The 22977-nt window shown below is 36.6% G+C and overlaps 1 protein-coding gene across 11 annotated transcripts in view; it reads left to right on the top strand.

Moving 5' to 3' along the window:
- GULP1 (GULP PTB domain containing engulfment adaptor 1) overlaps nt 1-22977 on the top strand; it is a 179676-nt gene that overhangs the window by 50254 nt on the left and 106445 nt on the right. For 9 of the 11 annotated variants that reach the window (XR_004307906.1, XM_015867845.2, XM_015867841.2 and 6 more), the window contains exon 2: nt 15785-15878. Coding sequence is in view for 10 of the 11 variants with exons in the window: in XM_015867841.2 (XP_015723327.1) it covers nt 15785-15878 (94 nt within the window). In the remaining variant the exon portion in view is untranslated. Of the gene's footprint in view, nt 1-12596; nt 12622-15778; nt 15879-18718; nt 18802-22977 lie in introns of those variants that run through there. The other 2 variants (XM_032445746.1, XM_032445745.1) reach the window with 2 other exon arrangements.

Below are 22977 nucleotides of genomic sequence, written 5' to 3' on the forward strand. Positions count from 1 at the left end.
CAGCAGAAACATCTCGACTGTTTTAGCTGATGTTAGCCATTTGGATGTGGGTTACCATTTGCCTTGGTAGAAGACAGAACAACTCAGAACTCCATGGAATCTCTTGTTACTATTTGTGTTTTATCTGCATCTGATAACTAAATTCAGCAAAGTTCTTATCTCTATTTTTTTTAAACTCTTGTATCTATTACTAAGGATGCTATGTAGTTAACTGCAGCCTTTCTTTGAGGACACTTGGTAGAGATCCTACTTGAGATATACATCAATGCGAGGTAACTTAACTTTTCAAGTAAGTGAAAAACAAGTCAGAAATGAAAAACGATGTGATCAGTCCTCACATAAGTGCAGCGGTGTCAGCAGCCTAGCTTGTAGTTTTTAATTGAATTGATTTCATGTTGTGTTCACATCTAGACTGTTCCTACAAGTTTAGTAAACTTATCTACTCAGCTGTGCGTACGCAGTGGAAAAAATCATTCATAATTGCCTAACTATCTATAGCTTGTATCAGCCTTGTCCTTATTATCTCATGTTTCTGTTCCGTGACTTTATCTTTCTGAATACTATCAGAAGTTAAGACTCCTGTGTGCCTGAGGGTGAGAGAGAGGGGTTGGAAATACATGATGGTTGAGGTCCTTTCCAACCCGGGTCATTCTGTGATTAGCCTTGTAACCAAAATGCCAGACGCTTCTAACAACTCAGTTTGATTTTAGTGTAACATGGAAGATGACCGTGAGGCTGGTTTGAGTTAGTGAGCTAGCTTTTGTTTCTGCTAACAATGGTATAATTGCTGTAGTCTAAGACTTTGTCTCGCTTAGGTTCTTGCAAACAAGTAGTTGTTACCTCACTGCCTTCTCTTTTTAGAGTGAGCAAAATGTACTGGTAGCAGCTCTTTACATAGAGGTGTAAGTGAAGAAGTACTCAGCTTTTAGGTGGATGGATATGTCAGAACTCAGGGGGGAATGTTAAGTTACCATTACCTTTTGGTTTCCAAACCAGCAGACAATTACAGGTAAGTCTGTTGAATGAATCCATGATGACTGTGACTGTTTTTAGCTTGGCTCATCACTTGTTCAAGTCTAGGTCTGCTAGTGCTGTGTTGAAAAGTGTGTACTTAAGGAACAGAAATTGGATGTTCAGGTAGTCTGCTGTAGTATTGAACGTGGGTATTTTAACTGCCCAGTTAGATGTTTGAAAGTGGAGTCTTTGTGAGATAAGATGGTATCTTAAAGTTGTAGGCATCCTTTGCATGTCTGTGATTATTGTCTCCTTCAAAAATTCTCTGGGCTGTAGAAGTAGTAGTAGTTGCAGAGGGTGATGTATTTATGTTAAGAAAAGTACATGGTCTTGGATTTGTATTTCTTCTTTAATCTTGTAGCTTGCTTGCTGCAGTTAAGTAATATTTCTGTATTTGAACGTTCTGTCTTTAGAACTCACCAGCAGAAACAAACAAGGGTGATCATGGTGTTTGCATGTTGGGAAACTATTTTAGGGTTTGTTGACTTATTCATCTTACAAATGCTGTTGACTTACAGATGATGGCAGACAGGCAATATACTGGAATACAAGTGGATTTTCCATCTTTTGAATGATATTGGTAACCAATAGGCTACCAGAGCTTTGGGCCAGTATCTGTTAACTTTTTCAGCGCATGCAGTTGCAGTTTGTTGCATCTGGAAAGTGGTAATAGTATTTCCACACAGTGAATTGAGAAATAACTGTTTTTGTCGTTCTAAATATCTCTGTAGTAGTGATGGTGCCCAGCTTGTGTCTAAGCTGTTTTTGTTGGCCTCTCATCTGGAACATTTAGCTGTCATGCTTCCATGTTTTTAGTTTTTTGTTCCCATCTTTAAACTTGGAAGAGAGCTGTAACCGGATTTTCACACTTAGAATCGTGGTTGTGCATTCATGGTTTTTTTTTCCTTCCTGGTCTGTATGTCTTGAAAAAGTAAAATGAAATTATAGTAAAACTGTGTATTCAGACACTGTTTTAAATGTTTATTACTACTGCATGCAGTTTTTGTTAGCTAAAAAAATGTTTTATAAGATGCCCTGGATGGTATTTCTGTGTAAGTAGGATTATTTTTCTTTTTAAGTGATTATATGTATTTGTGCTGCTGACAACATTTTTGGAAATACTATTTTTAAAGCAAATAAGCAAGGAGAATGTGATGGCTTTGGTTACTGCATTTGAGATTCTTGTCCTTTTACAAAACAACGTTGTGTGAACCGAGATTGGAAGAAATAACCATGCCTGTATCTTGCCCATTATCTGTCTGTTAGTGTCTTGAGCAACTAATATTTTGCCTTTGAAATTCCTTCTCAAGGCGACTTGCTTCCCTTATTTACTTAACTTCTATGGATATGACAAATGGCTAGATTAGGTGTTTATATTGGTTGTCACATTCTGCATTTATAGAGGTATACTTCTCAGTGTGACTGAACAAATGAACCTAAGTATCAGAGGCCAGCTGGGATAGTTCCCTGGGACAAGTCAGTAGCGTTTTGTGTTTTTATTAGGGGAGACGCAGCCCTCCCCATCTACTCAATTATTTATTTTAATCAAAGCAAACCTCCACAACAAAACAAGTTTGTTCACTGAATTTCAATACTTTTTTGTGAATATCAAGTCTTAAAGTAAAAACCAACCAATCCCACTGTTGTGAACGGCTCAGTGGCTTTGTACAGTTGGGTATTTATTCGTTAGCTAATTTAATCTCTCTTTTTTTTTTTTTATATCTTCTTTCTAAATGATAATGTGAATTTGATGGAGACTTCGTTGTAAACTTCCACATGCCACCTGTTGCTACTTCCTGTTTTCTTCTATAATGCACTTTAATATGCCTTTCCCTAAATATTTCCTTCTCATATTTAAAAAAAAAAAAAAAAAGGTTTGTATTGCTTGTATTCTCCTGGAAAGAGAAAACAATTGTAATTGCTGGCCTATCTCAGGAGCAGTCCAAGCACTATTGTTTTTCACATCTCCCCACTTGTGGCTAAAGCATGGAAAAATAGTGTTGTTGAAAACAGTCAAGGTACTGTACTGTAGTGCATTTTCTGTTTATTTTGCTTTATCTGGTTTCATTTGTAACTTTGTAAATCACTGCCAGGAATTCAGTACCAGAATTAGAAAATTCAGACTATTGTGTAATCTAGGTTACTAAGTTGTTTATTTCTGACTTCTTACAGACATAAACAGTTGTAATACTCTTCATATATCTGTTTGGATTTATTGTAATAAGCTTCATAGTCATTGTTAAGCTTGATGTGCCATGGAAGTGGCAAGGCTGGAGCTGTACCAAGTGCAGTCAAGGTCTTTTGTGCATCGTCACTTGTTTCCATGGTTCTTTAACTTATTTTCCTGATTTTGATTGAGTTTTGTTTTTGCAAGGGACGTTTTCACTTGTTTCTGGAATGGAAGTATGAATGCTGAGTATGGTTACAGGATTTGTTGCTTCACCTAGCTACTGTCTGGGCTGCTAATGATAGCTTACGTAACAACATTATGAGATGTTCTGTGTAAATCCTTGCTTTGACAACTAAAAAATCTTGATGTGTGATTAGCCTTTAAGGAACAAAAGCTTAATTCACTCACCAGACATAGATGGTACCTAATAGCTCTGGTTCGTTGTTTTTTTTTTTTGTTTTTTTTTTTTTTTTCAGTGACTGCAATTCCAAAGGGAGAGGACAAATGAATGAATGAAGGAGCTTTCTGAGCAGATGTTACTCATTCTTGATAACTTTAGGACAAAATGCACTTTGGCAATAATGTTTACATTATGGTCTATTTTAGATTTTTACATAAAAACAATGTGAATGTCAGAAACATGGAGATTAATGTGCTGCTTTGAAATACTTTTTATTTTATCTTGCACTTTAATCAGGTAGCAACGAGCAGGGCTTTTCTTAGTTTTTATTCTACACACTGATTTTGTCTCTTCCCTTTTCAAGTATGCTTCATTTTCCTGAGTGAATCGGAGACTTGCAGCCTTCCTTAGAGATTTCTTTTACTGTTCTTAGGGTTTTTCTGCTGTGCTGGGATATGAATTTTAAAGACTTAGGCGAGTATGTATGGTTGGCTGCCTGTCTGCCTATGGTGGGCTGGGCAGTGGCAGTCAGTGTTATGATCTTCTATGGAGAGTCCTCTGCTACCTGTGAATAAATGACACAGCTCATTGCTTTGCAATTTCTTATTGGGAAGGTGCTATATACTTGTTGAACATTTATTCATGCTGTATTTCAACAGATTCTTGAAAATATTGTGTAAATATAAAACTGCCAGCCATACAAATGTTAGTTTTGTTCCTCCCCACTGAGCAGTTCAAAATATAAAGCTATATTTTCCCTGAATGTATTTCTGCCCCTCTGACTGCATTGTCTTAATGCTGGTGACCTTTGTGTATGTACTCTGTGGCTCTGTTCATGGGATGTCTTCAGAAAGCTCAGTGTGTGTTTCTAGCACTGTCTTTCTTCCATGTCATTTTTCACACTTCATATATATTCAGTGAATTACTTTAACCTCAGTGTCTTCCAACCGTTACTGCTAAATGATGGGGGAAATGTGTTCTCCAGAGCATCTGTCTTCCTGTCCTTACTCTGCTTTTTAGAAAATGCAACTCTAAAGTTGGCAGATGCTTACTATGTGATTAAATGAGGTGTCAAATACTGCGATAGTGTGGGAGCTATATGGATAATTAGGACAAGCAGGTAGCCAAGATGGATGCGTTCCTAGTACTTGCAATAGCCATAGAGCTTAAACAAATGATAGAGATAAGTTCCTGCAGTTCAGTGAATCTGTGTTCATCAGATAAGTAGTGTTAATTGTGCACATGTTTGCTATCAGGGGAAATACAAGACAAAATGTGACATTTTGGCCCTGAGTGAAATCAGTACTTTGTTAGCATTTGAAGTCAGTCACTTGAGGTAAGTTTAAAGACAAGTTCAGGTTACTTGATTTTCTTGATTTGGTGAGTTATAACCTATGATTCTGGCTTGGTACTTGGCAGTGCCACAATTATGTTGTAACACAGCTTGAACTGTTAAAATATGCAGCAGAAAGTTTAGTGGCGAATATCAGAGTACATTTGAGGTCTTAACAAGAATTTTTTATGCTTAGCATTTGGTGCTACTTGGTATGTATCTTTTCATCAGCAAAAATACAGTATAAGTTTTTTTGTGAAGAAGAATTTGCATAGTACTATTAGAGCTAACAGCGTGAGTCAAGAAAGCTTTTTAAAACATCTTTTCCTTCTTTTAATTAAAAGCAGAAAAATGGTGTTCTCTTTTTTGCAGCTTTCTATCAGGGAATGAAGTTATGTACCACCTTGTTAATGACTTGGGGTCTGGGAAGCGTACCCGTTTGCTACTGTTAGAATATAGGTAAAGTAGAACGAGATATTGAGGTGCAGTTAGTTCCTTGTGCAAGTAAAAAGAAAATATAGAATACAATAAAAATTGTAATAAAAATATAATCAAGTGAAATTTTCCCTTCAGGATGAAATGTGCATGTTTTGTAGTGCACAGAATTATCAATTTAAACTATTTTTATCATTGTGTTCTAATGGAGCACTCATGAAACAGGTAAATCAGTAGTCATAAATGTAAAGAGTGAGGTTGTTCATCACCCTGAGCAAAGCCAAAGTTTGGATTCATGGAAGTGAGCCTATTCTGCACAGGGTCTTAGTGCCAGACAGTTGTTGCTTTCGCATGTATTTTACGAAAAAATAAGTAAAGTAAATGGGAAAACTCAACCCCATATTTAGTATGAGGTTGATATGTGGCATAGATATCAGGGCGTAAGTTATTTCTGATGGAAAGCTAAAGGGAAGGAAGCATAGGAAACTTTTCTGTTTTCATGCATTTGTTCTCTTTCCTTTTAATAAGATATTCTCTTAACTTTTTTACAGCAGCAGTGTAAAGGTTTTGCTTTGTTGAATGCAGATGGCAGTAAACAGCTTTAGGAAATCATATGGTAAATATAAATAGTTCAGATCAATACAGGATTATTTCCTCATAAGAGAGGTTTAATCAGGTAGCTGAGCAGAGTTCCAGATACGGTGGTGAATCAATTCTCTTTTTCCACAAATCTAACCAAGAAACACCTTGAGTAGAAGTTCCTTAAGTGAAGTGTCATTTAGCAAATAACTTGGTCAAGTAAACTATTTTATGTTCATTGTAACAACAGCAGGAAATGTGATATATCTCTGATATATCTCTGATATCCAAGTGTTTCATAAAGATCAAGTGGCCTGTTAGGACAATTTGGAAGATCAAATATCAGTGTCAGCTGAAAATGTAACCAAGAGCAGAGGTAGAGGGAGTGTACTATAAAGCTTTGGAGTCCATGGCGAGTGCCACACGTACAAGTTCTGTGTTTCACAGCAATACCATGGGCAAAGTAGTTTTGTGAAGTAGAGGTCTGTCTTCTTTGGTTGATCCTTATTACACTCTCCATTCTAATGTGAGGAATGAGGCCTTAAAATGACAGGAGGGCAGCGCTCCATCCGGCCTTTAGAACTACCTTGTATTCTCCCATAACCACTTTGAAAATGCGGCTTAGCTTTTAGCTGTCGAAGTTCTACAGTAACTTAAATGAAAGAGGCATGGTCTTAGCTTGCCATAAATACATACTGAGAAGAAATTCCTGTCTTAGTGGATGTATAAGAAGTAGACAGTATTTTCATGTAGATAAATTATTAAACAGGGATGTGGGACTTCAAAGTCTTGGGTTTCAGTGCAGCTCTGTTAATTCTCTTGATGACCCTGGGTGGCTATATATTGTTTCTGTATTAATGTAACTACCTGCAAGATGGAAAAATGGAAATTCCATATGAGGGCTTATACACTTAATGCCACTGGAAGCCTCTACTTTATTTGTTTATAATAAACCACGGGAAGGGGAAGCAGCTTCACTGTTAAAAAACATTAAACTACATTCCTTTATTATGCCATTTTTAACTTTAGCATTACTTGAGCTTGTAATATAGTAGTTTGGCCAATTACCTTGAACTTGCTTGTATTTTCCTAGGAGTTGGAAGGCACTGGTGATGTGGCTTGTGAAAGATTCCAGATAACCTGAAGGGCATCTAGAAGCTAATACATTTGTTTAATTTTCAAGTTGTTTTCAAACTGCATGTTTTCCTACTGACTGTATTGCAGTTTGGTTCTGTGTATATATTACAAATGGAAAAGTCTACAACGTATCTCCTGTTTCCTAGTTGTTTGATGCAGGCTACATTTAAAAGTGGCTATCTGCAAAACTGTGTAGGCTTCTTGAGGATAGTCAAGTTACTCAGGCTGCAGTGCTGATGTTTTGCCTCTTGAGAAGAAATCTTAGTATGGAAGTGATATTCACCTTTTAAAGAATATACAAGTAAGAAGGATATTCAAATTTGGCTTCTGTAGTCAGTGTGCTGTTCTGAGTAGGCACAATCTTGCTGTTCCTGGTTATGGAAGTTTTAAACTTGAGGCTTGTGACTTGTTCAGTGGAAGTCCAAAAAAGTTTTAAATCAGAGTAGGTCAAGGAACGAATGACTGCTTGCATGCACGTTGTCATAAATGAAGTGAGAAACAAGTAGCACAGAGGTTTTGCAGAGTGATCTGATACCTTTGTTTGTAAATACACTTGAGTACTTAATGCTGCCCATTGCTCCTGTCTGTTAAAACTTCCACTTCATCTCTTTTCCGTCCTACCAGGGCGCATATATAGTTTTCTCTCCTATCTGAAATAATGTTTAGGGCTTTTTATTTTCAGGTTAATAGCTAATTATTCATTTGTGGGGTTTTATCATCTCTGTTCCTCAGTAGCACTTCTTTATTTTCATTAGACAATGAAAACTGTGTTTCCGTGACTTGCATCAATATTGTTGAAGAATATGTACTCTTTCCTTGGCAAGTACTGTTTTCTCAGGAGGGACATATTTGTGGTTGTCCTGCAACAGCTACTCCACAGTTTACATCGTAAAGGGTAAAGGTGTTGATAAAATGTCAGGTTTTTTTTTGTCTGCATACCATCAGTGGTCCAGTTTGTGCTGCACACCTATGCAAGTGCTTTTATTTAAATATTCATGCATTTACCAAAGGAAGGGCTTTGCTTCAGTTTTCTTACATAAGTTTTCCACTAGAACACCATAGATGGTGGAAAAGAATAGCTGAAGATATGGTGTGTTGCTGAGCTGAATTTTTTAGCACTGTCCTCTAATGACTGTTCCTTACTCTAGAAGTTCTTACAAGGTGCTTCAATTTTCAGTTATTCTTGTGCTCAGTTTTTTTGTGATGCCACAGGTTGTTCTTGTAGTACTTGTAGCTGTTGCCTTCGAAAGGGATTTCTGTGAAATACATAAGTATAGGTAAGCTCAGTTCTTTTTTCTTGTGCTGCTGATTTTTGGAATTAAATTGTTAAAGAAATGTGGGGTACTTTTTTGTATGAAGTTGTTCAGATATGCGTCTAAAACATTAAATAATTTATTTTTCATTAGCAATACATGTATTTTATGTGGAATTGTCCAGAGAATGTCATTAAGTAGTCTGAAAATGTGTGCATAATTCATTTTATTGGAAATGAATATGTATGTTTTTGCAGGGACAAGAGAATAGCATGTGGTTTGGTGTAACACTTGGCTATAGAGTGCAGTTTTATGTTGGTGGTCCTGTTCTTATTATTTCCCCAGCTGATGCCTACTTTTAGTTTGCTTTAGTACTGTGTTCTTTAGCACTTAAATGCACAGGGACTCAGTCCTCTGGGGGTTATGCTGTGGCTTCTTGTCTCTTGTTTATAAAGAAGGCATCTTGATGTCTGTGGTACTGTTTTCTTCTTGCTTGCTGCAAGTATCTTTTTAGGGACATCTTGTATACTGGTGTTTAGTTTTTTGTGTGGGGACACTCTTCATCTTGAAAATGGATCTTGAATCCATATTTTGATACATTATGAATACATATGCTGAATTATATAAAACTTGGCTGCAAAGCTTAAGTAAGGCAAAAAAGATGGCGAGGGACCTAGAGAGCTAAGTGTATGTGGGGGGGTTGTTAGGTGTAGAGAAGAGGAGCCTGAGGAGAGACCTCGTGGCTCTTCACCAGGAGCAGATGGGCAGCGCTGAGCTCTGCTCTCTGGTGGCAGTGATAGGACTATGAGGGAATGGCATGGAGCTTTGTCTGTGTATTAGGAAAAGTTTCTACACCAAAGGGTTGTCTGGCACTGCAACAGGCTCCTCAGGGTAGTGCTCATGGTCCAGTGCTGCCAGAGTTCAAGAAGCATTTGGAGAATTACCTGTATTTGTTTCTTTCATGTGATTGTCAGGATTTAGCACAGGGGGATGCCTTTCCTGTACCAGGTATGCGTTTATGGCTTAGTAACCTTCATATTGTTTGCTACACAAAATGGTGTATAGGTTGTGGCCCAAGTCTCATATGCTTAGTGATGGACAGGAGAAAACACTCATATCTGCATACTGAAGATATCCCATTGGAGTTTTTTTGATGCAGATCTTAAGCTCTATCATAACTGTGAATTAAGTTTTCACTGTATCTCAATAAGGTGGGAAGTAATTGGAGCAGGAGTGGACATTGTGTCATCTGGGTCTCAAGAAGCCAGTGCTATTCTCTGCTTTAAATGCAATGGGTGTTTAATGAGTTTAAATTTGCAAATCTGTCAAGATGTTTAAAACATACACATTTTTCTTTGTCCCAGGAGTGTTAAAACATAAAGATCATTCCTAGTCAAGAAAGCAAGAAAATTTAAGCCTTGCTAGCAAGGAAAGCCTTCTGTGTGGGTTTCTGTATTCAGTGATTCTTATCACTTGTGTTTCTTCTGGGATGGATCACTTAAATGAAGATCTTTAAATAGGACTCATAGTAACCTTATCAATGTGCGAAATCTGTATGTTTCTCCTTTATGCATGCTGTACTAAACTACTTAAATGCATACGTCCTTTATAAGAGATGAGGAGATTAAGAAATATGATTTTGCTTTCCATGCTTTAGTGTGCTTTCGTATTTGTGCATACCACCATTGTCATATCACACTCTTGTCACCAATGTTGAGACTCCTCTAGACTGTATTCAGAAGGGGTAAAGAAAAAATCAAAACAACAAAGGTTAGCAAAACTAATGTAATGTGAGTAAGGTTAAAAAGCCAGTATAACCTACTTGGTGGGGTACTTGCTAAGAGGTTGTTTTAGTTGGACTGATGGAATGGGTGTTGATAGACACTTCTTGCTTTTGAAAACAGTCGCTATCACTGAAACCTCTGCTCATCTGTACAAACACAACTTAATGTTGTCCTTCAGGCTAAACAATTAAAACAATCATTCTGAATGTATTAGTGTTAATGAGAAATACAGCAATTTGATTAGCAAGGGATCGGTGTTAAGTATTTCAGTCTACATGTGTGTGAAGGTAATACCATATATTTTTTTAAAGTATGGTTTTGCATGCTATAATTTCAGAAGGATATGAATATATTAATAAATTGGTAATGAGAAAGTCAACGATGAGCAGCTGGCAAGGCAGTGTTGTTTGTTTTTCCACGTGACTTAAGGCATTTGATGGGAATGGACAGCTTAGGAACTGTACTGTAAAATACAAGCAAGTGTTCTGCAAAGCTGTCTGTATGCCTCAAAAGCTGTCTGTATGCCTCAAGTTCTTTTATTTCTTCTTTTCTTTGGAGGAAGAGGTGAAGTGTGCCCCCAGATGAATGACGGTATGACAAGTTTGACTTGTCTCAAAAAGAGACAAAATGACACACACATAGACAAGATTCGGCTCCAAACAGACCGTTCTCTCAGTTCCAGGCTCTGAGGCCCTGTAGGTATATACAGGCTTAAATAATGTAGCCCTGTTGAGGAGTTGTTGTTTTTTGGCCGTGGTTAAACCTGATTCCAGGATGTATTTATCATTTCTTTGAGAGATTAATCCATTATTAATAATATTGACCTTGTATGCTTTTAAAAAAAGAAACATACATGTGATTTTAAATAGTTAAAAAAACATTTTGTAGCATCCATGTTTAGAGTTATGGGGGAATGTAAATTTCTTTTTTGCCTTTACTAGTGATTTGTGGCAAGCCTCTTCAGCAGTCCACTCTCCCTTCCTCCAGAATTACAAGTTTTTCTGTGTTTTTCTGTTCCTGGTGAAACCCATCAATGAATCCACTCCATAGCTTCTAAAAACACTAGCAAAGCTCAAGTCTGAAGCTTTCATGTGTGAAGCTGATGGGTAAGGCTAAGATCTTGTTCAGATCAGTAGAGATGATCAAATGACTAGTGGTTGACACTGGCCCTTCTGGGGGTGCAAGCAGGCAAGATGTTTGCCATCTGTCTGTCTTTTGGATGCGGACAGCAGTGACTGCGTTCCTTTTGAGTGAACATGTGGAAATCTGGTTTTTTTGGCTCTAAGCATGTGACATCTGTAAGTTCTTGTACAGTAGAGAAAAACTAGGTTGACATGACTGAAATGCATTACCTAGTTTCTCTGGATGCTAGATCTTGTAGGTTTAAAGGAAAAGGAAGCTGTCTTTACTGTCTGCCATGATTGTGTTTTTAGAGGGAGCAAAATGAATCTATCACTTTTTCATGCAAAATTAAAGAAGTTTGGGAAGAATGGCACGTTCCTGGTTTTAAAAATGCTACTTCGACTAAGCAGTGTCAGCTCCAGTTTGGTCCATAAGTAATGCAATTCCTAATAAAGCGCAGCGTAACCTTTGATTTAATAAATTGTACTACTTTAAAACAATATTTAGTTCTAATGCTGCTTAGGAAGTTGTTTCTGTTATATCAGGTAGCTTGTCACCTATTAGTTTCTTTTCGACAATATTTTTCTAATTAATGGAGTAGCTTATTTTTGGGAAATGGAGAGATAAGAAGCTGGGGTGTGAGGTCTCATTGGAAGACTATTTCTTAAAAATTAGAATGATAGAAGTAATTTAATAGCATTAGATGGAATTGCTTGTAGACACAATAAGAATGTCTGCACAGACTACACTGAAACTTGGTCACTGACATGCCAATATATTTTCCTTTAGACGGTCATTTCAGGAGAAAGGGTTTATGGCAAGCTACTCTTTAAATGGTTGCTTAAAAGGGAGAATACCCTCATATGGAAATAAACTGATTTTGTGTTTCACTTCATGTAGTCAACTATTTTATTTTTTTTTCTGCCATTGTGTCTTCTCATATTAGAATAAAATTTTAATGGTAGTGTGGTCTTACCAAAAGAATTTCATAGCCTTTATGTCCCAAAGCTACTCATCTAACCCTCAACAGTAACTTTATAAGCCTACTTTTCATTGCAAGTCAATGAATCACACATTCCTGTGTGCTGCAGCCCTTTGGAAAACAGGATTTAAGGCACATTGTGCTTCATTTTCTGAGAAATTTTATGCAGTATGCTCAAAAGGCTGGGATCTGGTAGGGAAAGCAGTTTATAACTTCAGTGTTCCCAATCTTATTTTGACTTATTGTGGAATGTTGGTATTTGAAAGGGAGGAGGGCATCTTTGACCCTTGCTTTTTTAATAATTGTTTTTTATAGCAAATTCGTAGGTGCACATTGGGGTGCCCTAGGGAGATTTTCAGTGAAGAATTATTTGTCCAATGAAGAAGACTTAGGATAATCTGCTTCTGCTCAGGTAATCATTACAGCCTGTGCCTTTGGAGGGCTCAGGTTGCAGTGTGGGGAACCCCAAATAAATCCTGAGTTCAGCAATGAAGAGTAAGTAAGAAAAATGGAGCGAGTTACATTGTTGAACTGTTTTATCCCTTTACTAAGTGCTCCCTCGTGGCTTGTCTGAGATGGATCTAAATTTAGAAAACAAATTGATATGGAACGTGTTGGAAGGAGGTCTCAGGTGCACACACAAATCTATGGTGTTCCATTCCGTTGCAGCAGCAAGACAGGTTTCAGTTGCTTGTATCTGGCTCTGGAAGGATGCTGCTGCTTCCCTTTGTTCTATCTCCTTTGCTGCGTAAATGCAGGCAGCAACCACTATTAACATTAACGATTAGAAGCAATTACTGAGGAGATAGCTTCAGCTTCAATCCTCATTAGCCTTGTGCCCATCAGACAATATCTACGAACACCTTATTCACCCACAACCCTGGTTGTTTTGCAGTTTGTTCATCACTGTGAAAACTAAAGCCTGAATGCTGAAAATAAAGGAAAAGGGAGATGAAGGCAATGGCTTTCTTCTGTTCGTGTTGCAGTTTTCTATACCAACTTACATTCTCAGCTTCCCAAGCCACAAGAGAGAGGTGTTCAGACTGACGAAGCCGCTACTCAGAGTTCAGCTGTCATTTAAATTTGTGTTATGGTCAGCTCGATGAATTGTTTTTCTAAGCTTCCTTCTCTCTCTCTCCCATCTTTGTTTCTTTCTGCCCCCAAATAATCTGAAGTAAGGTGAAATTTGCGAAGTTCCTGCTTAATGTCATTTTGTTTGTTAATCACTTTGTGAAATTATGTAAGTTTGATTTTTAAGTAATTTGGTTTCTGGCTGAAGCAAACTGCTAGTAGGAAAGTGCAGAAACATTCTTGTTGTAGGTGTGTCTTCCTTCATGATGAGTAATGAAATATTTTTGCCCATGTGCCTATTCCCCAGTGCCTCTGATTGCTGGAGTTGCTGTTCCTTGTATTAAAGAAATGAAATCACAGGAAGGATTCCTCTGTCTGCACGGGTACCCCCTGCTCCATCATGGGATTGTGACTTCTGTTTTGTTATAAGCTTTTAGCAGAGTGCTTTGCAAGTCTACTTTGTCCAGCAGCTTTCTGTATTGACTTCTCTGAGAAAAAGCATTATATTTTATCAGAAAATCTCTTCAATATTTTTGATCAGAGAACAGCTTGTGTACTCTTAATACTATTGTCTGTGAGTGTCTACTAATCGTAACTTGACTATATTGCTTATAACAGCCTAATGACTCTTTGCCCCATACAAAACTGAGGACTTGTATTTTGGAGGGAACACCAAAATTTTATCGGGTGTGGAACCATCTGTTTCTTCTGCATCGGAGAGGTTCAAGGTGTTTTTTGTGTTAGACCTAGAGGGAATTTGAAAAGCAGCTAGTTGTAGCTAATCCTGTTTCTTTCTCTGTTTAGCTGCTTTCCCATAGGAATTCAACAATTCCCAATGGAGTAGGAGCTACTGACAGAGAGTACTTATTCTCCTGATTTTTTTGTTGCAATTAGAATTAGGGAATGTTCTTGATAAAGTAGTTTGTCACAGAATCATGCAATTATGGCTTTTATTAATGTCGATTGTTTGAATGTTGCTATATATCTTTATTCTTGTAAAGCAAATCCATTACATCTCCCACGTATTTTCATTAAAAAGAAAGTAGTAAAAACTTCATTGCATTTTAGTACATTTTCTGGGGTCAACATGCATATTTCTGGTAGTTAAACTGATGTGTATGTCAGATATAAAAATTAATAGCTTTCATAGTTACACTGTGTTTTTAACAAAATGCTTTTATTTTTGTTCTCTTGAAACACAGCCAGCATCTGACTGGGCGCAGATGTTGATGTCTGCTCAGAGGACAGATGTGTGTGCCTGTTGGGGGGTAGGGGGGGAATAGGGGTTGGTGGACAACTAAGATACTGTGATCCCCCTGACCTTGGAAGGCAACTCAAGCAGTTACTCTGTCATTCAAGAAAACTGACAGGGCTGTATGAGACAAATCAGAGTTCTGGCTTGAAACTCAAAACTGTTCTTGTCCCTGAGCTTGCTGTATCTTTTGAATAGGGCAAGCACTGCCAACTTTTTGAGCTGCATTGAGTATCTTTGTTGTCACTGTATTTATGGCCTTTACTATACTGGCCTTCTAGCTAATTTTAGGGTTAACTGATACCAAATGCTTTATTTTTTTCTTCTCATTTGAACGGATTGGTTTGTGAGAAGGGTGGAGGTATAGCTTTGCACTGGATTATTTGAATATAATGGAATGAAGTGATAGGAATATTGTGAATATAAGTGAAGTTGGAAAAAAAAAAAAGCAATGTTACAAAATTGGATGGTTTTGGAGAATGCCTTTTTGAGGTTTTTTTTTAGGCTGATAACTGTTTTTAAAGATGAAAATTCTAGTAATAGTTGTTGAATTTAAAATTGGGGTAAGAATCCAAGGGTTTTTGTGAAGGAAATGTAAAATACACTTCAAATTCTGGTGAGTTATAAATGCATGTAATTGTATGACTGGTGTTTGCACATGACCAAATTTGTGCTGTTTGACATCACTGCAGGGATACAATCTGAGGTAACAGAAGTAAGAAGTTAAACTGATAGAATGCAGTTTTTTAACATCAAATCTCTGGGTGAAGATATTTTTTTCTTCTTTTATTTTTTCTATTTTATTTTTTTTCCCATTGTCAAGCTCATGTCAAGATTAGATGATAGCTTGAAATAATACAATAGCTTAAAATAACACAAAACAGGGTGAATGTCGACTGAAGGGTTTAATGGAGTCTTGTATTCAATATTAATTTTAAGGCTTCTTTCCAACTTATTTGTATGTGGTGTTTGTCTTTGGTCTTAGGTATAAGGCACCCTGCTCTGTTTCTTAGATTTTAGTGTGAGCTTTAAAATGTATTTCTGTATAGTATGCCATGTAGTGTTAAAAAATCTTCTCAATACAGCTTGTTCTTCTTCAGCAAAGCATGTCTCCCCTTTTTATTTTCTGGATAATTTCAGAGTAATTAAAATAGTTTGCATTGTATTTCATATGCAGATAGCATACTAATTTCAAATGTAATAATGATGTAATAATGGACTTTTCTGTTTTCTTATGCATACTGTTCTGCAGGTTAAAGAGTGTCAGGAGGAAAACCTACCAAAATCAGAAATACAGTTGAGTAGATACACTTTCAACATGAACCGTGCTTTTAGTAGGAAGAAAGGTAAGCCATTTTAATTCTGTTGCATGGGTGACGTGAATATCCTGCATATGTTCTTTAGCATATTTAGAATTATACAAGAAAGTAATTAGGAATATCTAATCAATGAAGCAGAATTCAGCAACTTTGTGATGTACAGAGTAAAGTTTTCTTGATAGTTACAAAGAACTTATATGCTAAGTTTGATGTGAAATTTTATACTGTTTTCGTCAATGCAATGTCTGCCTATATACAGAAATAGACATTTATGTTGTTTTTTTTTCCCCTGTGCTCACCGAAGGATGTTCTAGAGAGTATGAGAACTTCTGAAGAGTTTGCAGTGACTTCAGCATTTATGTTATGTGTACCCTGGGTTCTTGGATAAGCTGCTTTAGTAAGCCATCCTTTAATATACTTGGAGTATCTTATGCTGCAGAACATCTCTTAGCTTTGAGAAGCTATTCCAAATTTACAGCAATTTGAAATGCACCCTTTCCAAAACTATATCAAACCACTGTATGTTCAGTGTTGTGCTTCTGGTTTGCTTGTTCTCTGCGTCTGTTTAGGATTAAGCATAATTTTTAGGTGAAACAGAAGAGTGCTTTCTATTTTTTTTTTTTGTTAACCTTTTTTGCTATTATTTTCACTTGTTTAGAATGTAGGAAATCAGTCACGCTTTTTTCTTTTTGTTCTTATGTTTTCTTCTCAAGATTCCTAAGCATTACGTAGTAAGCTTGAGCCTCTGCTTTGACAATCATCTAAATTCTACTGAATTGAGTATAAAAAAAAATCTGTTTATGTTGCAAGATTTCCTGCTTTTGTATCAATATCAAAGCTGGGAAGAAAAGGAATCTGTCATGCATTAAAGCAGCACGAAGTGATAAACATCAGTGCATCCTTTCCTGTCTAGTACATTGATTTGCTACAATGAGATGAACTGAGATAAGCGAATCAGAATACCAGAAGATGTAGTTTGATCTTGGAGAAGATAAACATATCCACAAAGGCTACAAAAACCAATTCAAGATCATTTGATATCTCACAAAACAGACAGATATGTTGGAAATGAACTGAAATCCATAACCCATCTTCTTAAGCACTGATGTATTTTTGTAACAGCCCTATCAAGAGATCAGTACGTACCAGTTGCTTGACAATACTGCCTAGTTTATTCCAAATAATTTGAGACTCTTCCAATATCTGTTAATTGGGGATTCACTTATCATGGGTTGGAATGAGGCTTAGGGTTTTAATTTTTTTTGTAGTTGGTGGTGTTGCTGCTGCAGATGGTTTTTTTTCTTTTCTGCTTATTTCAAATGATTTCTGGTAATTGATACTTAGCTTGCTAAATTTCGCAAACAGACCTCTTTTGTTTTATAGGCTATTTATGGGTTATCTGAGTTGTACACAGAGCTCTGTAATATTCTTTCATTAATTCAGCTTGTGCTTGGTGGCAAGGGCACGTTTAATCAATTCTGAGGTTGTACCCTCTGGTGTCTGAGCTCATTTGTTGGGACTGGATTATTTCCTTTCTGTGTTCACCTGCTCTTGGTAGGAAAGTTCTTACTACCCTCACCTAAACTCTTGGGATTTCAGTGTATTCAAGGGCATCTTCTTGGTTGTTCAGACAGTTTTTTTTGTGGGTTGATCTCATTACCCCAACAAGAATAAGACTTTTATCATAAAAGCAGGCATGCACAGTGAAATGAAATTATTGTGGTTTATTAACCATGTTTCAAAAGTTGAGGGAACAGAATAATTAAATACTGGCATCTGTTTAGTTAGCCAGTAGTAATGCAACACATTCACATTCTCGTACTATAAGAGAAAAAGCTAATTTCCAGATGAACAGTTATCAGGAATAATGTGTATATAATAAGATATAAACTGGAAATCAAATCTGTTCAAGAGCAGGCTCCAAGAGGTTTGGCTGTTGAACTTAAATGATGTGTTTCCCAATTTTACTCTCAGATCTCAGCATTAAAATGTTTTCTATACCTGTGTTTGAGGATTATATGAGTTTCTTTCTTTCACAATAACATGGATATTTTGAGGAGGTAGATAGGAGTGCAGACTTTATCTGGCAGCTCTCTATAAATGTAAATTAGCCTCCAGGTGTCAGTGCTGGTAGGTTTTTCTCTAAGTAGAAGGTGACTGCAGTTGATTACCATGGTTCTGTTTGAAACAGTTGTTTCAAATGTACAGACTTTCTAGCAGAATTCAAGTAGGTGTGATAGATTTACAATAGCTAAACGTGATCTTGAATGCGTAAAGTTGGTATTGTCCTTAAATCATCTTCTTCATGGTCAGTGTGTACTGGTCTTTTTGTACAATGCATGTACAGAACATAGTAGGTCCTTGTCTCATTGAATCAATTATGCTGGTGACTGGGCTGGTTAGGACCTTGCTGCACTTGCTCAAAAGTTTAGTTCTTGCTCCACCACCATTCAAATGGCAGTAGGTTCCTTTTAAGTATTGATTATTAAGTACATTGATTATTAGCAGCAGGTGTCAATAGGTAAAGCAAAAAGAAAGGCAAGAGAAAACAACCTTATGGAAGGCTGGCTAACAGACTGTACCTTCACAAAGGAGCTGTGAGTTTGTAGTAGGGAAAGGATATGAGCTCTTGGTTAATTAGCTTGTACTAAAAAAAGGTATCTCACAGACGCTGTGTGACACGAGTGTTTGTGTATTGGGTGTTACAGAACAATGGATTTGTACTCAATTGTAGTAGTGCTTTTCAGTTATCAGGGCAGAGGTAGATGTGGCTCTTGGCAGCCTTGTCGAGTGGTTGGTGATCCTGCCTGCAGCAGGGGTGGGAGATGATAATAAGTGGTCTTTAAATTCCTTTTCCACCTACACAGTTTTTATACTTCCATGACCAGACTCTCATCTTTGGTACTCCTGCCTCTACAGTGGAGTTTGGCAGTATGTGGGATGCCAGGAGGTGAGTACTTTGTGGAGGTTTATTTTTGAAGGCGATTATGCAGGTGTGAAAAAGCTGTTTCCAATGCCTATAGGTGTGCTGCATTCCTAAGAATGGGTGTTACAGTCATTGGCCATATGATACACAATAGAACTTGTAGCCTGAATATTTAATGCTCATATTTCAGTTGAATTTTTTTTGTAGTTGACTGATAGCCATTTTAGTTGAAATCCTAACTGATGTAATAAAATCTTAAACTGAAAATAAATTAAATCAAGCTTTAGTCTTTCCAACCTAGTAATGTCAGTGAAAGATATAAGAAAATGAGAAGCGTGACCAAATTTAGCTTGTTTTAGGGAGTTCTTATAGAGGCAACCAAAAATACATTCAAGTTATAATATTTGTTCTATTTAGTTTGCTCATATAACAGGGAAACATAATTTATGAAATAATATTGATTGAGGAAAAAAATTTAAATTTCTGGTATGAGGATGATACTGCCACCTGCTGAACTCTCATGCTTTAATAAGGGAAAAAGAACCCTTACTTCCATGCCTGTTCCAAGTAAAAGAGCTGACCTCACTGGGAGTTGGTTGGACTACCAACCATATATATATGTTACTTATATCAGGGAGAAAGCTTTCTACTTTAGAAATCACAAAAATGTAAATTCTACATTCCATTCTTTGGACTATACTATGAAGGGGTTTTATGGATTATTCTGTATCTCCTTCCTTTTCCTATTAAAAAAAAAAAAAAAAGGAGGCATAATGAATGAAGAGTAATGTTTTGTATGTTCATATTGCATTGTTAATATAACAATGCTTGTGAAAATATATATCAATTTATCCACAGTAGCAGGAGCTTTTATTTGGATTTGATCCAGTTCAGGGTCGTTCTGTATGTCTGTCCTTTAATTTTTAATTTAAAATCCTGTGCGGTTGCACAGTTGCTTTGAAATACTATGATGTAACAAGTGACTGATTGGAGTTAGGTGAAACTTGAAGTGTGCATCTTCATGATTTCAGTCTTCTATGTAGGCAATTGAGGAATAATTCTTTGTAGCCTCATTTAATTCTAAGTGACATTTGTAAAAGCTGCATTGTCATTAACTTTGTTTTTTGTTTTTTTTGTTTTTGTTCCATTATTAATTAGATATCAATACTGGAATATCAAACTGAATTATTTTGTTGATCTTAGCTTACATGGCTATTGTACATGTAATGTGTATACACAACAAGAAACTTAAGCTGTGTTTGAGTTTTGTTGTTGCTGTTAAGGGAGTGTGTGTGTTTTGTTCTTCACATTACTCTTCTTTCTGGTTCGATGGTTTTTCATCAGAGACATTGGTACAAGAAGGGAAGTATCTGTTAAACAAAAATGAGCTAGCATTGTTTGGGTTTTGCTACATTAGTTATGAGAAAGAGGCATACTTGAGTGTGGAGTATCTGTAATTCAAACTTCCTTGGATAAAACATATGAAATTGTGTTTCAAAGTATTACATATATGTATAGGTCCACGATTTCTCTTCTGGCTAAGTTTAGCTGTGAATTACATTGTGGGACATCTATACCAGTTTACTTAGTTTGTGGAGGACAACAAATCACAGCTGATTTTAGTTGATTATTGTTCATACCCCAGTGATTCTATTTGTTCCTAGAGTAAATGTCATCCTTAGTTTACATATGGCAGAAAGTTGAGTGCCAATGCTGCTGTTGGCTGCAGGGATCTGAATTTGCCCACGATGGGTTTATGCAGCCTATGATATTTGCTATGTGATTGCTGCCAGATTATCAGCTCATGAGATATAAATGGCATTCATAATACTGAAAGGTATATATTGAAACAATTGCCTATTGTAAATAAGTAAGATTCAGAAATATTTATGTTGTGTTTTTTGTGAGTGTAGTCTATGGAAATGTAGACAGTTGCCTTTAATGGTCATGTGTTATTATATGGAAAAAATCCAATCAAATGTTGTAGGACCACTTTCACACGAGTGGACTGTCACTAATGTGGTCTTTATTTGTACTGCAGACTTAAGACAAGTGTTAATTCTTATAAGCTTTGTAGTGGGCTGAATGGTTGTAGGTGATCTGAACTGTACTTGAAAAAATTGGCTATAGTATGTTTTCAGAGGACATACGACTGCAAATGAAAAGTACTTATTGGGAATTCTATAAGGGTTCACGTAGAGTCTGTGCAAATGAGCCTTTTTTTTTTTTTTTCCTTTAGAGGCTTCATGCTGCTCTTCTGTCTCTCTTTGGCCTTGTATTCTGTTTTGCTCCGTAATGTATGTGAACAGTGTGGCAGTTGCTCAGTAATGTCTAATTCTTACTATTTTTGTTAGCTATGAATGAATGTTTTTTCTCCAGCTGTTAATATAAGGAGGACAGGATTGTAATTTCCCATTGGTTATTTTACCTGCATTATCTTAAGATGATAGCAGAAATAATTTATTGCCTGCTTAAACAATATTCGAGGCATCTCAAAGAACACGTCTGTTAATGTTTACAATGATACTTCGCAAAGTAACTTACCTTTTTCTTCTTGCAAAGTCTTAAGAACTCTTTTCAGCACAAATACATATTCCTTAACTGTAGAGCACAAATTCTGTTTCTAAAACAGGAATAGCATTGGAGGAGACTTAAGCCTTCTGTCATTTCCACCCTATTGAAATTTATGCACCCTCATTTACTGGAGTGTTGATTGTTATGTACAGCAGTTAGTCAAGGGTATGCTTTGAGATCTACAATCAAGTTTTTTTATTGATGCAGAATTGTTATTAGCGTGTGATGTGGAGTAGTTGCTGAAATGTACTGTTGAGGTAGATAGCTTGGGGAGGTTACACTAAATATGCTTCATGAGTTGTATACATAACTTGTTATTTAGCAGTATGAATGTCTAATCACAGACAAGATGCGTTATTTTGTGTGAACGTATAAAGCTCAAGATGCAATTTTTCAGCTTGAGTGCAACAGCTTTTTAAAACACATCAATGAGAGATCAGCCAATACTTTTTACAACTTGAACTTCTCAACTTAGAGCTTCTTCTGTAATGTTTCCCTTGGAGTGATTTTTTTAAAATCAAGATCGATGCATTCCTGCATTTCTTTATAGTCATACGGGAGAAGGTTGGTGCACTCTGAAAAGCGCAAGCTGGAGGGTTCATTTGAATGTACTCCATAATGAAAGCCTGTGAAAAATGTTATGAGTTCTGATAGGATGTACTATGCCAGTCTCTTTCACCTTCAATTCAAACCTTTCAGCCAAGACAAAGAGTACTACTACAAGTCTTTCACTGGCAACGAGAAGGTATAGGCTAAAGTTTTGTTTTGTTGGCTGCTATGATTTAGGAACTTGTCAAAGTCCTTAACATCAATGAATAAGGAATAAAATAAGTAGTGAATTGTGAATCACTGATTAGTTGCACCTGTATCTTATTTTTATTTGTCTTTCCTCTTGTCAAAACTGTCCTAGATGCTAACACGGATATCTTAAAATGCAGTTTATAATCACTAGGTCATGCCATGAGTGTTACTGTGCATTAAGTGCAAATAGTAGACTCAATTCATTGTGTAACTATTATTCAGCATTGCTCTGATATCTTTTCACTATTGAAATCTCTTGTAATCTCCTTTCTATTGAATCTCTTTTAAGATCTTCCTCTTTACAGTAAGATTTATAAAGAAGAAAGGAAAGACAATTCCAGTACTTCTGCTTTTCTGTTACTGAATATCTACTGATGTCAAGCAGATTCTGTGAAGAGTAAAGGCTTTAGTTTCTACTTTCTATAAGGGATTGTGTTTCCACTGGGGTACTAAAAATACGTTCAAACCAGAGTCTTTCTCTATTTGTTGTATTAACTTAAGCATTAGCCCAAGTGGCCATTCAATAAATACTTTGGAAGCTGAGTTAAGCAGAGCAGTGTATAGAATCAGTGATGAGTGATTTAGAGAAGCTTAATGCAACTTGCGCTACTAAGCATTGTTTTCCAATTTTGAATAATGGGCAAGTTCACCTATATCTCCCTACAAAATCCATTCTACAGCGCTGTAGCGTTAAGTAATGCATGAAGGAATCTATCTCTGAGAGCAATTTCTTGGCGCTGTTACTTCCTTGGTTTTTGCTAGATAAATGGTAAGTTGTGCTGTTACTTAACCTAATGTCATTCTCTAAGTGCAGTACAGTTCATT

Source organism: Coturnix japonica, chromosome 7, assembly GCF_001577835.2.
Source record: "Coturnix japonica isolate 7356 chromosome 7, Coturnix japonica 2.1, whole genome shotgun sequence".
NCBI classification, from domain to species: Eukaryota; Metazoa; Chordata; class Aves; order Galliformes; family Phasianidae; genus Coturnix; species Coturnix japonica.